This window comes from Sceloporus occidentalis, unplaced genomic scaffold, assembly GCF_023333645.1.
Source record: "Sceloporus occidentalis isolate IW3139 unplaced genomic scaffold, rSceOcc1.0.p SCAF_6, whole genome shotgun sequence".
NCBI classification, from domain to species: domain Eukaryota; kingdom Metazoa; phylum Chordata; class Lepidosauria; order Squamata; family Phrynosomatidae; genus Sceloporus; species Sceloporus occidentalis.
The window spans coordinates 108,210,389-108,230,418 of NW_028316986.1; the positions used below are offsets into that span (position 1 = coordinate 108,210,389).

The 20,030-nt window shown below is 42.0% G+C and overlaps 1 protein-coding gene across 1 annotated transcript in view; it reads left to right on the top strand.

Moving 5' to 3' along the window:
* Nucleotides 1-14,681: 14,681 nt before the first annotated feature.
* PREP (prolyl endopeptidase) overlaps nucleotides 14,682-20,030 on the top strand; it is a 99,523-nt gene continuing 94,174 nt past the window's right edge. Inside the window, exon 1 of the mRNA XM_089530664.1 lies at nucleotides 14,682-14,850. Within this exon, the coding sequence (XP_089386790.1) occupies nucleotides 14,806-14,850 (45 nt within the window). The 5' untranslated portion in view covers nucleotides 14,682-14,805. The remainder of the gene's footprint in view (nucleotides 14,851-20,030) is intronic.

Sequence of the window (20,030 nt, forward strand, 5' to 3'; positions counted from 1 at the left end):
ATACTACTGATTGTGTGTAATTCATTTTTAACTTCAATGTCAAAATTACTACTAACAAGACATGTACCTTAAGACTGAAGGTGAAAACATGTTCTCTTTTGTTTGACATACTTTTGTATGTCGCAAGACCATCTAACGACTGCATACTTATACAAATCTCAAAATTTATTATCAGAGGAAAAAGGTCCATTTCTTAACACAGTCGACATAAGCCAAAGTTCAGAAGACATTTATCTTTAAATGGACTGCACCATTTTGCAACCTCTTCTGATATGGTGATGACCATTATTGAACTTTAGCAAATATTGTACAGTTCACAACATCAGAGGCAAACATGTGGTCAGTAAACAGACTCTGGGCAGAATTCTTTTGGTGACCTGGGAATTATAACTAAGGTTGCACTAGCATAGCTACTTTCCCCCATATTGTATAAGGAGAGTTTACCAGACTTTGCAATGGCTGCCAAACAGTGTCCATAGGCAGCTCCATGCCAGACCCAAACAATCACTGATTTGGCTGTCCCTGACTGTCGGGATGTGCTAGCAAGCTGGCCACTTTCATTCTCCCTCTTCAATGGCCTCTTTTTGCTTTCACCATGCCCAGGACCTGGGGGAAAGGACTGCTCATTGTTGTAGTGGTGAGAATCTCAGGCCCAGTCTATCAATGCAACCTTCTGATCCCTATGACTACCATCATTCAGAAATACCCAGCTAAAGTTTGGAGCTTGAAGCTAAAATATGCTGATATTATGGGCCTCCCTTTTTGCCTTTCACCTTGTCTACCAGTAATGCAGCCCAAAAACTTCTCTGAAAATGAATTCAGCTCTCCGACTGAAAAAGGATTTCCACTTCTGCATTAAGGCTAAATTGTTACTCCTTCTTAAGTCTAAATTGTTAATCCTTCTTCTCAGCTATTTTTTCTGCTCACAATTATTCCTCATGCCAATTCTGTCCCTCCTTCCCCCTGCATATTGCATATTGCTCTAATTGTGTACTTACAAGAAACCACAGAATTTGAAGGGGCCTTGTCATAGAATCATAGAGTTGGAAGAGACCACAAGGGCCATCCAGTCCAACCCCCTGCCATGCAAGAACTCTCAATCAATATCCCTGACAATTGACTTCCCACTATCAGTTTAAACACCTCCAAAGAAGAAGACTTCACCACTCTCTGAGGGAGTGTGTTCCACTGTCAAACAGCCCTTACTGTCACAAAGTTCTTCCTAATGTTTAAGTGGAATCTATTTTTCTGTAGCTTGCATCTATTGTTCTGGATCCTATTCTCTGGAGCAGTAAAAAAGAAAGCTTGCCCCCTCCTCAATATGATATCTCTTCAAATATTTAAACAGGGCTATCATATCACCTCTTAATCTTCTCCAAGCTAAACATTCCCAGCTCCTTAAATTGTTCCTCATAAAGCATGGTTTCTAGACACTTGTGGACCAACAGATCCAACCCCCTGCACAATGCAGGATCTCCTGCTAAAGAATCCCAGCAGGTAGTTGTACAGCCTCTTCTGTAGACATCAAGAGACCCCACCAGATCTCTAGGTATTTGGTTCCCATGCCAAATTGGTCTTGCTGTAAAGAAGCTTCTTCTAATGTTTAGTCGAAATCTACCCTCCTGCAACTTAAAACCATTAGACCTGGTCCTACCCTCTGGGGCAGTAGAGAACAGGCCTACTCTCTCTGATAGCCTTTGAGGTTATTAAAGAGGGCAGCCATATCAGCTCAGACTTTGCTTCACCAATCTGAACATGCTTGACTCATTCAACCTTTCTTCATATGTTTTGTTCTCCATGCCTATTATCATCCTTCTTACTCTTCTCTGAACCTGCTCCAACTTCTATATTCTTCCTAAACTGAGGTGTTCCAGACTGTATGCAGTACACAGATGAGGCCTGAACAGTCCAGAATACAGTGGGATTATTACTTCCCTTGACTTGGAAATTATTCTTCTATTAATGCAGATCATGGAGAAGGTCACAGCCATTTAACTAGGAAAGGAGACTGAGGTCCAAAACACACTGCAGAAATAATCCAGTTTGAGACTGCTTTAACTGCCCTGGCTCAGTGCTAGGGAGTCCTGGGAATTGTAGTTTATTTGTTATTTGATGTTTTTAATTTGTTGCCTGTTTTACTTTATTGTACCCTTACTTGTATTGTTGTGTGTTATGTATATGCATTATGCTATTATTTCTTAGATTGTATGCCATGGGCAGGTTTAGTTTATCTATTTTATTGTTTGTATGTGCATCACTGTGTAAATCTACAGTGGTATATAAATAAAGCATAATAATAATAATACATAATAATAATGGCACCAGAGCTCTCTGACAGAGAAGGCTAAATGTCTCACAAAACTACAGTTCAAGCAATCAAGCAATACAGTACATTAGCAATTTCATCAACAATTTTACACAATTCAATATAAAATCTGGAGCCGCATATAAAACTATTAGAAGCTATCAGTTGTGGTCTTTACTTTGAAAAAAAAATTAAATAAATTATGACTTTCATTTTTTAAAAAAAAGACAAAGGATTTTCATTAATCAGACTGATACCAAATGCCATTTTCTCGAAACTTCTCTAGATTATATCTCATTTAATCCTAGCAGAGTAAAAAAAATCCTCTAGTGCAGTTACATTGGATGACACCTTTCTACAAGTAATTGTAACCAGCTAGCATGCTGAATAAGGGATATGGGGAGTTGTCATACAAACTAGTAATTTTTCCAAGCTCTGGTCCTGTGGGAATGGGCTCTTTCTCTGTAACTTTTGCCCTATTGGCTCTTTCCAAGTGTGGAATGTCATCTGTTGCCACCCTAATTGTTGAGCTTGGGTTACCCAACAATGCTGGGGCCATGTAACTGTCACTGTAAATGTCCTTTTGTTTTTTCTGGTTATGTTTCCCTTGCTTGGCTGAGTGCCAATAGGATATTCCCTTTCGATGCTGACCTACTAGCATTTCTTCCTATCTCCTCATCTCTCCATGATCAGATTTTAGTTACATATTATTTACATACATACATATAATAATAATAATAATAAAATTTATTTGTATCCCGCCCCTCTGAGAACAATCGGGGCGGCTAACAAATATGGACTGATTGAAACCTGCCAGTAGTCAGAGGCTATTTGAATTCAGTAATGTTTTGCAGATTACACACGCACACACATACAAGTATATATGTTGTTGTTGTATACCTTCAAAGTCATTTCCAGTTTATGTTGACCATAAAGTGGAATTAGCCCAGGGTTGTCTTGCAAAGATTTGTTTGGGGAGGGGGGTTGCCTTTGCCTTCCTCTGAGGCTGAGAGAATGCCCAAGGTCACCCAATATGTTTCCATGGCAAAGCAGGGGTTCAAACATATGTCTTCCAGTGTCCTAGTCCCATGCTCAAGCCACTACATCATCCACCTATCCACACAGATGACCAGGGGGTGAAAATACTATTGTTATTCAAAATGTTTTAAAGATATTTTTTTTTTTGGTATGAAAGTATTACTCAGCTACTACCTACACAATTTCATTCAGTGAAAGAAGGGCTTACATAAGTACTATGTAAAACGCAAAAACGGGCAAGCCTATTAAAATCAGTTAAACAGAAACCACTTTAGCAAGATATTAATTGTTGCAATGGGGACTGCTTGTAGTCACAGAACCATCAAACACTGTTATGTGTTCTCTTTAAAAATGTCCCAAAGGTTTTAAACACTAATAAAATGTTAAAATATATCAGATGACTCCAGACACACTGTTATCTTGGATTAAGAATGCCAAGTGAAAGAACACAGAGAAACACCCAATATAATTAAAATTCTTTGACTCACCAGTAAGATAGAAAAACAATGTAGTCTTGCTGCCATCTGCTGATATATACTAGAAGCACACTTTCAATAAGTTAAAATTGAGAGAGAGAGCTAGTGTGGCGCATCTTGAACATAGAGACCAGGATTCAAATCATGGCTCAGCCATGGAAACCCACTGTGTGACTAGTTGGCCAGCACTTAATTCCTAAAAAGAGATGTGCTGGAACACCACTGTCACTGCAACCCACACATATAGAAAGGAAACCCAATTTTTGGAACTGCTCCATGGACCCACCTACCTTAATGCATCCATGTCAGGCACCAGGAGTCAGTTTGCCTTTCACTCCTCAGGACTGCGGTACTCTCTGACAAAGAAGCTCCTTTTTAGAAAGTACAGTGAGTCCTTATCCGCTGGGGTTGGTTCCAGGACCCTTGTGGATAACAAAATCCATGGATGCTCAATCCCCATTAAATAATAATAATTATTATTATTATTATTATTATTATTTATATCCCGCCCAATCACGAAGAATCTGGGCGGGTTACAGCAGTAAGAAAAATACATCACAATAACAAGAGAATAAAAATAACAAATTACAATAATAATAAATAGCAAGAATGCATAGCAAATAACAACAATAATAAAAACTGCATAACAAGTGACAGATCAAATCAATACAACTCAACATTAATCCCCAGAATACATAGCAAATAACAATAACAAAAATAACGACAAATCATAATAGCAAAAAACTGAGATTTTGCATAGCAAAATGATGTCCCTTGTATTTTATTCTTCTCATCCATGGATTTTTTTATCCATGGATTCAAGCATCCACAGCTTTAATACACACACACACACACACACACACACACACACACACACACACAGGGGGAGAGAAAGAGAGAGAGAGAGAGAGAGGTGGATGCTTGAATGTGTGGATAAAAAAAAATCCATGGATAAAGGCCAGCTGTATTTTTATGCACATTCAGCTTCTTCCCTTGTCCTCGGGCGAGCTGGAAGGCTTTTAAAGCAGTGTCATCATCTCAAGGATTATGATGGGAGGCTAGAGAAATGCAGAAATTTAGTATAAGGTTGCAGCAGCATGTCTGCAGCAAACAATGAATTAAATTTGAGCTGGGAAAGAATGGTATTCCATTCTAGTTGAACTTCTTGTAGCTGTGTGCATCTGCCTATGACAGGCAAAATAAAAAGCAGCTGCCCCCCAAATCCCTTACTGAGCATGTGTGAACAGCAAAACGGAGCCACCGGCTCCCCCAGAATATTTTTTAAGGAGATCTGGCTACTGGAATGAAAATTGTAAAACAACAACACAGGGGCTAGTGAAAGAAAAAAAATATCTGTGGGTGCATTTTGGAAGAAATTTTTCAAGTGATCTAAAAGGTTCAGATGTTTTCATTAACTTATGTAATGCTTATCCATTATTTTTCTAGAGTAGATGAAAGCCCAATGTGGGTTCCATTGCTTGACCTTTTCCCCACCCCCCATCCCAGTCTGTTAGGCCTCCATGGAGCCCCAGTGCGAGAGGAAGGAATCAAATGGTTTTAGTCCTACATTATATTTGTTACTGAGCAATTGCATGCCTCCTCTACAAAGGGCACCAGTATTCTCATACTGGTTTTCAGCTTCTCCTCTTAGAAATGAAGAACTCAGCAGTAATGGACACATTTGTTTGTCATGTTAGTTTATTGTACCAAAAACTTTTTAGTGGTGGAAGGATAAGCAACTTTATTTTTAACTGTGGTGTCGTCTCCCAGGACAGGAATGTTAAACTATTCTTGCCCATAAATTCTGTAATGAGACTGATGCCTTGATAAGTTTCATCTGTTTATTAGGATGAACACTTCTTTCCTTCCTTCCTTCCTTCCTTCCTTCCTTCCTTCCTTCCTTCCTCCTGTAATTCTTGCTGGGGCAGGTTGGGGGAATTTGCAGGTAGCTGGGAGTGGGGGTGATTCCAAATTCTATCGTTCCACACATCTTTCTGTGGTGTGCAATCTGGAGTTGTTTTATGTGTGGTGCTTTGAGGATTTGTTTTTGTGTACACATGTCAGAGAGCTAGATGCTTACCTCTGTTTGCCTTTTTCAAGCAGTGGATTGCTGGAGCATAAAGATGTGGGTTCAAAAGAGTGCTTTTGCATAGCTGTATTTGAGATGTGGTGCTGGAGAAGAGTGCTGAGGATACCATGGACAGCCAAAAAACCTAATGGGTCCTTGAACAGATCAGGCCTGAAATACCCCTAGAAGCCGAGATGATCAAGTTGAGGCGTTCGTACTTTGGCCATATCATGAGAAGGCACAACTCATTAAAAAAAAAAACAAGAATGCTCGGAAAGGTAGAAGATAGAAAAAGAAGAAGGCCACACAGCAGATGGCTAGACCAGATGGGTAGACCCAATTAGGAAGGACACAGGCATTAATCTACAAGGCCTAAGCAGAGCAGTGGAGGATAGGTAAACCTGAAGATATCTCGACTCAAAGGCAGTTAACAACATGAGGCAGCCCTCTGAGTTGATGCTTTGCGCTGCACTCATGACCCCAAAACATGCAGGGGTAGCTGTGTTGGCCATTTAACAAATGCAAACAAAAATCCATCAGTGATACCTTTATCGGCCAGCCGAAGTGCACAATATACATGTTGCAAGCTTTTGAAGCTCCATGGGCTTCTTCATCGGGCAAGATGTTACAAACCAAACAGAAGGGGGGGGGGGGGCAATTGGAAATGTTAGTCAGATGCCTGCATGTTGCTTCAGTCCTTAGTAAAGATGGTATACTGGGGAAGATACATTTTGTGTAGGCAGGCTCCTCCTCGTTCTGGCCATGTTTTCATGATCCTAAAATTACTCTTCATTTTCTGATGGCCAGCTTTGCTTACAGTCAGTGTCACTGTGCACTATCACTGCCAGTGTGTGAATTACAACTCACATCATCTCTAACCAATGGCCAAGTTGATTAGGAATAATGAGTTTCTGCCAAACAATACCCTGCCAAGAAGGACAGTGTTGGGAATACATGGCAAGGCTTTGCTTCCAACCAGTGGCATCCCTAGGGCTGGTGTCACCCGGTGCGGTAACTCATGGTGTCGCCCTCCCCCCATTGACCTCCTCCTATTTCACACCACAGAATCCTTACCAATGCTTTTTTGCACTGTTATTCACAAATTACTCATAAATTGTAATTCACATATGGCACTGAGTGTAATGCTGATAGTTGTGACATAAACAACTAGCAAAATTAAAATTATACCTTCAAATTACCATATCATATGCACAAACTTAATGTATTTACATATGCATAGTGAAGGTTTGGTTAAAATGTGATGTTCATAAAGAAAATTTTAAAATAATAATTTTAAAAAAATATACAAAATTTTGAAATTTGAATTTTAAGAAATTCTGGGGCCTCTTTCACCTCCCACTGAGTATCACCCAACTCTCACCATCTTTTAAAGCATTTTAAAGGGAGGAAGATGAATTCCACAGCCAATTTCTGCCTAAAAGTAGGTGTTTCAGGAGCAGTGGTGTCACTCCCCCCCTTAGTCTGCACCCCTTAATGATGCCACTGCCTCCAACAGGTGTTTTCATAGAATCAGAGTTGGATGAAACCTCAAGGGTCCAACCCCCTGCCATGCAGGAACGCACAATCAAAGCACCTCCAACAGATGGCCATCCAGTCTCTGCTAAAAAACCTCCAAAGATGAAGAGCCTTTTAGTACATGAGTTGGTGTTTTGTTTTTTTAAACCCTTTTTGGTAAAATTTTACCAATTTTTTTTGGAGGTTTACCAAATCAATTTGTTGTTGTTGTTAACCCCCCTCAAGTCGATCTTGACCCATGGTGACCCTGTGGATGAGACATCCCCAAGACTCCCTGTCCTTGGCTTAGTTCCTGCTTTGCTTAGTTCCTGCAAACTAATATCCATGACTTCTTTTATACAGTCCATCCATCTAGCATGTGGCCTTCCTCTCTTTCTACTTCCCTCCACCTTTCCCAGCATTATTGTTTTTTTCCAGTCAGTAGTGCCTTCTCATGATGTGGCCAAAGTACAACAGCCTCATTTTTATTGTCTGCTTCCAGGGCAATTTCCAGCTAAGTCTCTTTCTAGGACCTATTTATTTGTCTTTTTGGCTGTTCATGTCACCTCAGCACTCTTCTCCAGCACAATTGATTTTCCACCATCATCTTTCTTACTGTCCAGTTTTCACATCCATACATGGCAATAGGGAATACAGTGACTTGTATGATTCTAACTTTTGTGCTCAGTTGTGTATCTTTAGGATTTTTTCTAGTTCTTTCATAGCTGCTCTACCCATTCTTAACCTTCTGATTTCCTGGCTGCAGTCCCTGTTCCTATCAGTGTGTAATCCCAAGTATGAGAACTCTGTTACTACTTTCATTTCCTCATTGAACATGAACATGATCACGATTATGAAAAATGCCTCCTCGTCTGCTTATTTTCTTCCAAATTCTAGTTGACTGTTTTACAGTTTTTAATACTTTTATACTATGGTGCTTTACAGAGCGCCCAAAAAGGGTGCTCTGCCGGCGACCGTGTTTGCTGCGCGAGGGAGCCACAGCGGACAAACCGCGTGGCTCCCCCGCACAGCAAAAAGAACCTGTAAAAAGCGGGTTCTTCTTGCGTCACATCTGTGCCGCGACGTGCGGATGCTAAGCGTCCATCACGTCAAAATGGTGGTGCCCATGTGTATAGGGCGCCGCCATTTTGACGTCCCCAGTATGTACTAGGGATGAGGCCTCATTGGATGCTGTGTCCTCGGTCAGTACGCTGATGACACCCAAATATGTATCTCTGTGTCTCCGACTGATGCAGTGTCTAAGGATGGCGTCTCTCCTCTGAATGCCTGCCTGGAGTCGGTAATGGGCTGGATGAGAGAAAACAAACTCAGTCTGATTTCAGAGAAAACAGAAGTACTGGTGATAGGTTCCCCAGGCCCAGTGAAGGAAATTTTTCCACCTGTCCTGAATGGAGTCACACTTCCCCTGAAGGATGAAGTTCGCAGTCTAGGAGTACTTCTGGACTTGTCTCTGCAGTTGACATCTCAAGTAGATGCGACGGTCAGAAGTGCTTGCTATCAGCTTCGGTTGATACGCCAGCTGCGACCCTACCTGGACCAAAGGGACCTTGAAACTGTGGTACATGCTCTGGTAACCTCTTGCTTAGATTTCTGTAATGCGCTCCACATGGGGCTACCCTTGTACCAAGCCCGGAAGCTTCAGTTAGTACAAAACATGGCAGCCAGATTGGTCACCAGTGCATCCAGGTTTGACCATATAACACCTATTTTGAAAGATCTCCACTGGCTGCCCATTCGTTTCTGAGTGCAATACAAGGTGTTGGTTATCACCTATAAAGCTCTACATGGCTTGGGCCCAAGTTACTTGAGGGACCGCATCTCCCCATATAATCCGCCCCACACACTTAGAACATCCGGGAAGAACTGTTGAAAATACCATCTTCCAGGTATGTCTCCACATCCCAGAGGGCTTCTTCTGTAGTAGCCCCGTGGATCTGGAATAGTCTTTCCGAGGAGGTTCGTCTTATGACCCCCCTGGAATCATTTAAAAAGAGACTTAAAATCTTTCTCTTTTGCCAAGCCTTCCCCTCTGTAGAATGAATAGTATTTTCGATGCGATTGATTCCCTGCCTTACCCTGCTGTATGTTGTCCATAGAGTTTGTAGAATTTTATATTGGAGTTTATTTATCCTGTTTTTATAAGATTGTGTAATGGTTTTGAATTAGTCTGTAACCCCGCTTCGATCCTATGGAAGAGGGGGGGGAAACACAAATAAAATTTATTATTATTATTACATACTGGGGGTGGAGCCAAGGCCCGTCTGGAACGGGCCAATGACTGTTTAATCCTGTTTTAGCATTGGGAATGGGGTGGGGGTGGGATTATAGGGATTGTTTTCTTCTTGGATTTTATTGTAGCTTTGATGTATTTTACTGTTGTAACCCGCCTGGATTCTCTGTGATAGGGCGGGCTAGAAATAAATCTTTATTATTATTATTATTATTATTATTATTATTATTATTATTGTCTAGTTTGAATTTGTGTAGATACTCCATTATTTTTGTTTTCTTTATGTTCAGCTGTAAGCCTGCTTTTGCACTTTCTTCCTTGATCTTCTTTAGTAGTTGTTCCAGGTTTGGGAGGTTTTCTGCTAGTATTATGGTGTCCTCTGCATATCTCAGATTGTTGATATTCCTTCTTTCTATTTTCACTCCTTCTTCTTTTGTGTTAAAGCCTGCTTTTCGTATATGTTCTGCATACAAGTTGAACAGGTAGGGTGATAAGATGCAGCCTTGTCTGACCCCTTTGCCAATTGGGAACCATTCTGTTTCTCCGTGTTCTGTTCTAACAGTAGTCTTTTGTCCCGAGTACAGATTCTTCATCAGAACTATCAGTACTGTGTTGGTCTTCCCATGTCTTTAAAGGCATTCCATATCCTTTCATGATTTATGCAGACAAAGGCTTTGCTATAGTTTAGAAAGCATAGTGCGCCCGTGTCATACGCAGGTGCGCTTTACAAGGCTTTCATCTTATGCTGAAAGACGTTCACCATAAGAGGTAATGGCATGCACACATGCGGGGCACACACCATGCCGCCGCCATGTGCATGAACCCCATTGTTTTGAATGGGGCTCGAGCATTGGTGGAACTTCCCTTATGCCAGGGGGGAGGTCCAGAACGGATCCCCCATGTAAGGGAAGGGCGCCCTGTACATGCTGATTTTCTTTTGGAATTCCTTGGTTCACTCCATTAGTCATTGTATGTTTGCAATGTGGTACCCAGTGCCTCTTCCTTCCTTGAACCCTACTTGGACCTCTGGGATTTTTCTCTCCATTAATGGATGGTATCTATGGGGTCATTCCCACTACCAAAAACTTCAGCTCTTGATTCGAGCTATATGCCCTTAGTTCCCACTGGAAATCGATTCTGATCCTCATTTGATCTATTCTAGTGGGAAAAACCCGCAGCAAACGCCAAAAGCCCAGAGTATTTAGGTAGCCGGTTTTCAGAGGTTCTTTTGGGAAGCTTCGATCCCAACCCATGTCCTATGAGTGGGAATGCCAGATTGGGATCAAATCTTTCAGAGGGAAGGGGCAAATGGCAGAGGTGTGTGTGTTATCCATCTTCAGAAATATCAACACACCCCCAGTACTGCCATTTTGGGTACTTTTTTTAAAAAATAAAACTAATCACAAAAGTGATAGATTGGCAAAGCAGCTACTCACAAAGGAGTGAGTGGCTGCTAAGCCAGTCTATTGCTTTTGTGATTAGTTTTCCTTTTTAAAAAAAAGAAAAGAAAAGAAATCCCCCATCCTCCTCCTCCTCCTGATCCCCTGCCCTTCTCTCCCTCCTCCGGGGGAAGGGAGCAGAGAGGAGGAGGAGGAGGAGGGAGAGAAGGCTCCGTTGGGGTTTGGCACTGCTTTAACTCAAGGCTATGGACACAAGGCTATGGAATTCTGGGAGTTGTTGTGGGGCTGGAAAACAGAGCACTGTGGCCGGGGAGGGAGCGAAGAGGAGGAGGAGGAGGGAGAGAAGGCTGGAGGAGGGAGCCCAGAAGACAGGAGAAGGGGCCAAGGCAAGGCCGGGAACTAATGGGAACGATAGCCGGTCAAAAAACAGTGATTCCAAAGAAAGGTCCCAAATCATAGTGTGAATTAGGGACCTTTTAAAATCGATTTACATAGTGAAGCAGAGCCGGATTGCAAAGCGAATTTTACAGTAAGTGGGAATGACCCCAAAGTTGCAGAATTCTGAGCATAATTTTGCTTGCTTGGGAGATTAGTTCTATGGTCCTATAGTTGCTGCGGTCTTCTGTATCTCTTTTTTGTAGATGGGGATGTATATTGATTGCTTCCAATCTGTTGGACATCATTTTGTTTTTCCCATCTGTTGACATATGCTGGTTAGCACTGTAGTTGACTCTGTCAATGTGGATTGCAGCAGATGGGAATATCATCTGTTCCTGATGATTTGCTTTTTGCAATTTCTCTTATTACAACTTCCACCTCGTTTTTTTAGAATTTGGGGTTTATCTTCATATGGCTCTTCGTTCCATGTGTCCTTCATTTTGTCCTCTCTTTTATATAAGTTCTGTGTATTCTGTGTATTGCAGCCAGCATTGTTTTTTATTCCTTCTTGGTCTTGAATTATGTTATTTTCATTCTCATAGAATATCCCAGTCCTTGGTTTGAACTTTCCTTTCTAAATCTAATTTTCTCCATATCGTGTGGAATAGGTCTCTCATTCTTTCCTCTTTGTTGTTGTCTTCTGTTTCTCTGCATTGGTTCTTCTGTTAGTTTTCTTTATCTTTTCACACTAGCCATTGTACAGTTGAATTCATGGTTCTTAGTTTGCTCCTATCTCCCTTTTGTTTTGCTTCTCTTTCCTTTATTTCTTGTAACATTTTCTGTCATCTATAGTTCCCTCTCTTTCCGTCTATTGAAAGTGTCTATCTGCATTCTTCTTTTATTATATACTTGGCAGTTATATACCATAGTTCTTGTTCTTGGCTTATTTTGCTTAGTAATGCAAATCTGTTCCTTATATTGTCAATATATTCTGTTGAGATATTGTTTAGATCATATTTTGGTATAAATATGTTTTCTTCTTGAGTTTTACTCTTATTTTTTATATGACTAGTTTGGGATCTGTGCCTCAGTTGGCGCCTGGTTTAGTCTTGGCCACCAGTATGGAGCTTCACTGTCTTTTACTTATGATTATATGGTTATATGATTACATATGATATAATATATATCATCCCAAATCAATATTGTAATGCACTCTTATGGCAAAAGTGGAACTTACTTTGAGGTTAAGAATGCCTAGGATTGCAGCTGAAGGCAGAGATGGACACCTTGTGGTGCTCCAAATATTTTTGACTTACCAACTTCCACAATCCCTTACACTGTTGGCTATGCTGGTTGGATGGGATGAGAGTTACAGACTATAAAAACTTGGGAGTGTCACATTTGCCCAGCCCAGATATAAGGAACTACTCCACGGAGCATGCCATAGAGCAGCACTACTACAAGTGATGATCCCTGGACCAGTGCCAGTTCCTGAGCCTTTGGTTGCTGGTCCCTGGCAAGTTTCTGGGAAAGAAAGAAACAATTGTACCAAATGGGCACAAATTTAGTGCTGGTCTCTGTAACACTGGGGAAAAAAAGGTCACTCCCTCACATCAGACAGCTTGAGAAACAATGCAATAGAGAATAGACTGGAATGTATTTCAAAGTAAAATATAAAAGATTTTTTTAAAAGGTAACCATAATGGTGCAGCATTTGACTAGGAGTCTGGGGGACAGGGATTCAATTCCTTGTTCAGACTGTAAACCCACTGGGTGGCTTTGGGCAAGTTACACTCTCTCAGCCCTAGCTGAAGGGAATGAATAAATCCTGAGAAGGAAACCTTATGTCCGGTCAGAGTCAACTTGGAGGTATAGAACAATAGGAAAAACCATAAAGAGTTACGTTGCAAAACTGAACCTTACGCATGTCTACACAAGAGTAAACCAGATAAAGCAGGGTTTATAGTACAGCTGGCCCTCTGTATTGTTTCATCCATGGATTCAGCCATCCATGGCTTGAAAATATTCAAAAATAATATAAATTCCAAAAAGCAAACCTTGATTTTGCCATTTTATGAAAGGGACACCATTTTACTATATTATTGTGTTTAATGGGACTTGAACACCCATGGATTTTCGTATCCAGATTTCTGAAATCCTCTGAAATCCAAAACTGTCCGCATGGGTGGCTGAGAGAGTAACACCTTTGCTTTATGACACAGACTTTGTCTCGTGCACCAAATGATTAAAAACATTATGTATAGTTTACCTTCAGGCATTGTATGACAAAACATGAAGAGGGTGACTAAATGGCCTAATAACTGCAAAAGAGGGCAAGTCGCCCCAAAATGTCAGACAAGAAAAATGTAGGGACATTACAAAAGAAAAGCTAAAAACATTCATGGAAACATAAATCCATGCTGCTTAGTCAGACGCAGAATGGAGGGCGTTTTGGAATTCCTCCTGGACAGGAGGCAGAAATGTAGGACATGTCCTGGAAAAGGAGGACCATGCCTGGTCACCCTGAACATACATGAATCCTATGCTTAGATCTGGGTCCCATCGCCAAGATAGCCAGGCAATTCCCAAATTTGGAAGGGGAAAAAACCCAGAAATCCCAAACACTTCTGCAGTACAGTAGTTCCAATCCTTTCAGATATGACAGATCCTGTCCACACTGCAGAGATAATCCGGTTTGGCACAGCTTTAACAGCCCTGACTCAGTGCCAGGGACTTCTAGGGAATGTAGTTTTGTGAGGTATTTAGCCTTCTCTGTCAGAAAGAGCTCTGTTGCCACAACAAACTACAGTTCCCAGGATTCCCTAGCACTGAGCCAGGGCAGGTTAAAGCGGTCTCGAAGCGGGCTTATCCCTGCTGCAGTAGTGTCTTTTGGACCTAGAGCTGCATCCACACTTGGCCCCACTCCACCTCCCAGAATCCCATAGCCTTGAGCCAGAAAAAGAGTTAAAGCGGTGCCAAAACGGGTTATTTCGCCAGTGTGGAAGCAGCCCTGGAGTGTGAGGTGTCGCCCTGCAAGCGAGGCCCATCCCTTCCGAGTCCGAGAAGAGCAGTCCTCCTGCTGCTGCTGCTGCTGCTGCTGCTGGGGCCTCTCTTGGCGCCTGCCCGCCAGAGGGAAGGAGGGAGGGAAGGAGGGAGGGAAGGCCCTGGGCGGCCCTGTCTCCCTGCCTGCCTCTCTCTCTCTCTCTCTCTCTCTCTCTCTCTCTCTCTCTCTGCCTGCCTGCCTCCCTTGGGCGGCTGGAGTGGAGGGGGAGCCCAGCCCGGGCCCTCCTCTTCCTGCCGCCCGCCTCCCGGCTTCCCGCACCCGGTAGTCCTCCTCCTCCTCCTCCTCCTCCTCCTCCTCCTCCTCTTCCAGCATGCAGGCGTTCCAGTACCCCCAGGTCTTCCGCGACGAGACCGCCGTAAGTACACCCCCTTCCCCACATATAGATACACAGTGGTCTGCCTCCCCTTCCCCGGAGGAGGAGGAGGAGGAGGAGGAGGCGGCTCCTCTCCTTGGGCTTGGGAGGTTTTGTAGGATAGCTCCCCTGGCTGGGTTTCTCCCTCTGAGAGAGAGAGAGAGAGAGAGAGAGAGAGAGAGAGAGAGAGAGAGAGTCCTCTTGTGGGTGCATCCACACTGTGGAGACAAGGCAGTTTCATCCCGCTTTAGGCGCTGTGGCTCCACCCAGTGGAGCCCCAGGGGGGTGGTTTGGCAAGGGATATGGCCAGTTCCACTCTGTGGAGAGATAATGCACTTTGACCCTGCTTTAGGTGCTGTGGCTCCATTTTATGGCATCTTGGGATTGGTAGTTCGACAAGTGATGCATATACATACACTGTGGACATGATGCAGTTTGCCTGCCATGGCTCAATGCTATGGAATTCTGGGAACTGTAGTTTTGTGAGACAGCCTCCACTGTCAGAAGGCTCTGGCGCCACAACAAACTTCAGTTCCCAGGATTCCATAGCATTTGAGCCATTGCAATTAAAATAGTGTCAAACTGGATTATTTCTGCACTGCAGATACAGCCCCAGAGAGAGAGAGAGAGAGTCTTCTTTTGGGTGCATCTGCACAGTGGAAATGCAGTTTGACCCTGCCTTAAGTGTTGTAGTTCCATCTTATGGAATCCTGGGATTTGTAGTTTTATAAGGAACAGAGGATGGATGGCCATCTGTGGCGGGTGCTTTGATTATGTATCCTTGTGGTCTCTTCCAACTCTAGGATTCTTTAGCCTTCTATGCCAAAGAGTGCCAGTGCCTCACAAAACTACAAATCCCAGGATTCTGGAGGGTAGAGCCAGAGCAGTTAATCAAACTGCATTATTTCTACAATGTAGCTGCACCCAAGGTTTTTTAGCCTCCTCTGCCAAAGAGTGCTGGTGCCTGACCAAACTATAAATCCCAGGAGTCTTCAGGATGAAGCCATGGGAGATAAAAGAGTGACATACTGAATTGTGTCTACAGTGTATTTGCACCCTTTGAGCTTTCTGGTTCCTAGAAATGGCCAATTCTGTGTGAAGTCCAGCCTCTCCCGCACCCCAAATTTCAGCCTCTCCTTCTCGTGTCTCTCTTGTTTTAAGCTTCCTGTTCAGTTATTTTTTTTGTTTTAAAAGCCAAAGAATCCACAGTTGGGCAACACGTTTATTAGGACCAAAATAATATGCCACAGTATTATGCAAGCTTTTGAGTTCTCTTGAATGCTTTGGTGGTGCCAAAATAAAATAAAAATGAACACAAAAAGGAAGCAGAAGAAATGAAAAAGTTCAAAGATTAGGCCAGATGCTGTAACTGTGAAGTCTGCACCTAAATGGCAATCAAATAGGTGGCCAAATTGGGTTTGAGGTTATAATAAGTCTTATGTGGGTTGGGGGACAATACCAGGATTCATATCACATTTGAGTCTTTCTGACTACTGGTATTGTTAGTATTTAAATGCCTGTACACCATGGTGTAATGGTTTGAGTGTTGGACGCTGGAGACCAGGGTTCGATTCCTGCTTGGCCATGAAACCCACTGGGTGACCTTGGGCAAGTCACACACTCTCTGCCTCAGAGGGAGGCAATGTCAAAACTCCTCTGAACAAAACTTGCCAATAAAACCCCATGATTTTGCCTTAGGGTTGCCATATGTTGAAGGCACACAACAATAATAAAGCTATTCCAGGCCAGGTAGCTGCCAGGCAGTGATCTGTCCTGTCTCCCCACCCACCCCAAATCCAGGGCAAACCCATCCTTCAGACTACAGGAAACGTTTCGGAGATAATTTTGAGTTTTATAAAACCTGGGTTAAGATGGTGTACTCTGAGTTTGTTGTGGATAGGGCCATATACCATGTGGCCTTGTTGCAGGGGAGTTTCACATTTTTTCCCTAGTGTAGACAAGCCCCGTCTGAAGAAACATGCCAAGAAAGCACCATGATAGGTTCACGTTAGGGACACCGTAAATTGGAAGCAACCTGAAGGCACACAACAACAACAACATGCAAGCCCCTATGCCTTCCAGCTGCTGAAAGGTTCCTATAATTAAACATAAACTGGCCATGCTGACTGGTGGATTCTGAGAGTTGTTGCCTTTCAAAATAACCTTTCTAAGCTCTACAAAAATGTATTTTGATAACTTATTATTAAAGCCTTGTGTTGGGACCTAACAGGCCAGAGGTCAAACAAACCTGTTGTTCAGGAATGGGGAAATGTTTCTTCCCAACAGGATTGGTTAGCAGTCTGGGGCTTGCTTTAGGCCAGGGTGCAGGCTGGCTTGCTCACACTTGCTGCATAAACACCTTTGTGCATTGCCAGTTCTTGCATGGGCTGCACTGTGGCCTGAGTTGTGGAGTTAAGGCTACATTGCACAGCCTTGCAGGACAAGATTTAGGGCATCAGCTGGCCCTTCACTGAGGCAAGCAGTTCAGGAATTGGCTGCTGTGAGATTGTGGCCATAGGATACTATCACATGGGGGGAAATTGAGGGATTAAAAGGGCATTTTCCTGGGAAAGTTGCACGATTGCAGCAAAGATTTTCATACACATTGCAATCTGAGAGAACTTATCTCGGAAAGAACCAGGAATGCTCCAGCAATAATTCATTCATGGGGAAATCCCATGAATGGTCTGTTACTGGAGCATTCTTGGTTCTTCCTGGGATAAGTCCTCTCAGATCGTGACATTGTCTGAAAATCTTGACCACGATTGTGCGACTTTCCCTGGAAAATGCCTTTTTAATCCTCTGATTTTCACCATGTGATAGTACCCACAGCCCACCCATTTCTCCCGACTCTTTCTTTTCTGTTCCATGACAGATTTATATGTACAGGTTGAGTCTCCCTTTTCCAAAATGCTTGAGAGTAGAACTGTTTCAGATTTTGGAATAGGTGCATATACACCATGAGATATCTTGGAGATGGGACCCAATCTAAACATGACATTCATTTATATTTTGTACATATATACCTTATACACAGAGCTTGCAGGTGACTTTATGCACAAGATTTGTAATAATTTTGTGCATGAAACAAAGTTTATGTACAATGACCCATAAGAAAACAAAAGTGTCCCTATCTCAGCCATACAGACAATGTTGGATTTTGGAATATTTCAGAATTCCAGATAATGTTCCTCTTCTGTATCCAAAATAACCATGCTCACTTCAGGTGTAGAGGGAGACACTCTCTCATTGCCAGTATTGAAGTAAGATTCAACTGGCACTCCATTCAGCTGCTAGTCAAGCAAAGTGTCCTTGGCTACCCCTGAAAAGGTGCATCTAAACCTGTAATGTGCTCACAGCAGCCTTACTGACACCATGTAATGTATTCTCTTCCAGTAGTTTCTGGAGCAGGCGTTCATTCAACATACAGGCTCCAATGACTCCTGCCTTCAGATCAACACTCAGCACACAAGCATATAGAACAGAAGTTCTGTTTAGTATCAGAAGGGCAAAACACATCTAGTAATACAACCAGCAGAAGTGGAACTTGTAGTAGTTGTACACCTTCAAGTCTTTTTCCAGCTTATGGCGATCCTAAGGTGAAACTATCATAGCGTTTTCTTGGCAAGATTTGTTCAGAGGAGGTTTTCCATTGCCTTCCCTTGAGGCTGAGAGCATGTGTCTTGCTCAAGGTCACCCAGTAGGTTTCATGGGCAAGATGGGAATTGAACTCTCCTGAGGTCATAGCCCAACACTCAAACCACTATACCATGCTGGCACGAAGTGAAATTTACCTAATATCTATTCCAAACTCCATTGCACAGGACTAAACCCAGACCATGGATGTTTTGGTGTGGAGGGAAAGCATACTGGATTCTTTCATAAACCTTATATCAGTAAACTGCCTCTTGATCTTTTACATCTCCTATTATCTTAATTTGGGGTCTGGCTTCTGTGGGTTTTCTCCTGTGTTTCCAGTTTCATGGCTAATCTCTGCAATGGAAGGTTGAGAAATCTACTTGCCTGCTCCATAGAACATAACATCTTATAGTAGGAATTCTGCTAATGTGCTGTTTTTCCCCTATACATATACCTAGCACCTGCTCTGTGGCCATTCTGTATGACATACCAGGCAGTACATTCAATAAATCCCCTTTTGCAGAAACCCTTAAGATATTTTTGCAACATTCATCTTCTCCACTTAATATTTTTCTTCTTCACCTTCTATGGAGATCTAGTATTAATGTAATTTTCTCCATTTTAAATTTCAGACTCTTGTAGCCTTGATTCTCTGATAAGATTCTCAGAAAAGGGAAGTAGTAAGTTGCCAAACTTTAGTTACTAACTTCTAATGTTTTGGGCCATCTTGTGTGGAAACATAGACTTGGAAGCTATAAAGTGCATAGCATTGGAGTCAGGACTTAATTTAGCTTTCCACAATTAATTCCACACATTTGTTAGCCCAAAACAATTACAATTAATGAAGAAATTGAATTAAAGTGATATTTGGCCTAACTACAAACTGAGCAAAGTTAGTAAACAAAAAGCATCAACCTGTTAATGTGTTTAACAAATCACAACTATGGATAAAAACTGTTAAACACATTAACAGGTTGATGCTTTTTGTTTTGTATTTGTGTTTTAAAAACAATATTTTAGTTTGCATGCTGTCTAAAATCCTAGGACATTAACAAATCACAACTATGAATAAAAACTGTTAATGTCCTAGGATTTTAGACTGCATGCAAACTAAAATACTGTTTTTAAAACACAAATACAGAGCACCAGAAATGGGAGAAAGGTAAAGAAAGCAATAACTAAAAATAGAAATAAGTAAAGGAGCGATTAGTCTGAGAGATCCCATTCAGTAAGGGGAAGAAAGCGAACAGTTATATGATGACTTTATTAAGCTTGTTAATTTGTTATAGATAGAGAATAAGTTAGGTAACAATGGATTGGATAGAATCAACTATTGTGACAATTTAAGGAAGTGATTAGTGTATATATAACAAGGATTTATGATTTGCTAGGCTTAGAAAATCCTTTACATTTCTTGCGAGACCCTAAATTTAAAAGGGTGTTAGATAACGTGTTTAGGTATTAAGATGTCAAGAAGATAATCCTTGTTTCCTTATGTATATATTTTGTGTTGAAGCTAATGTTTTATAATTGTGAAATGATTG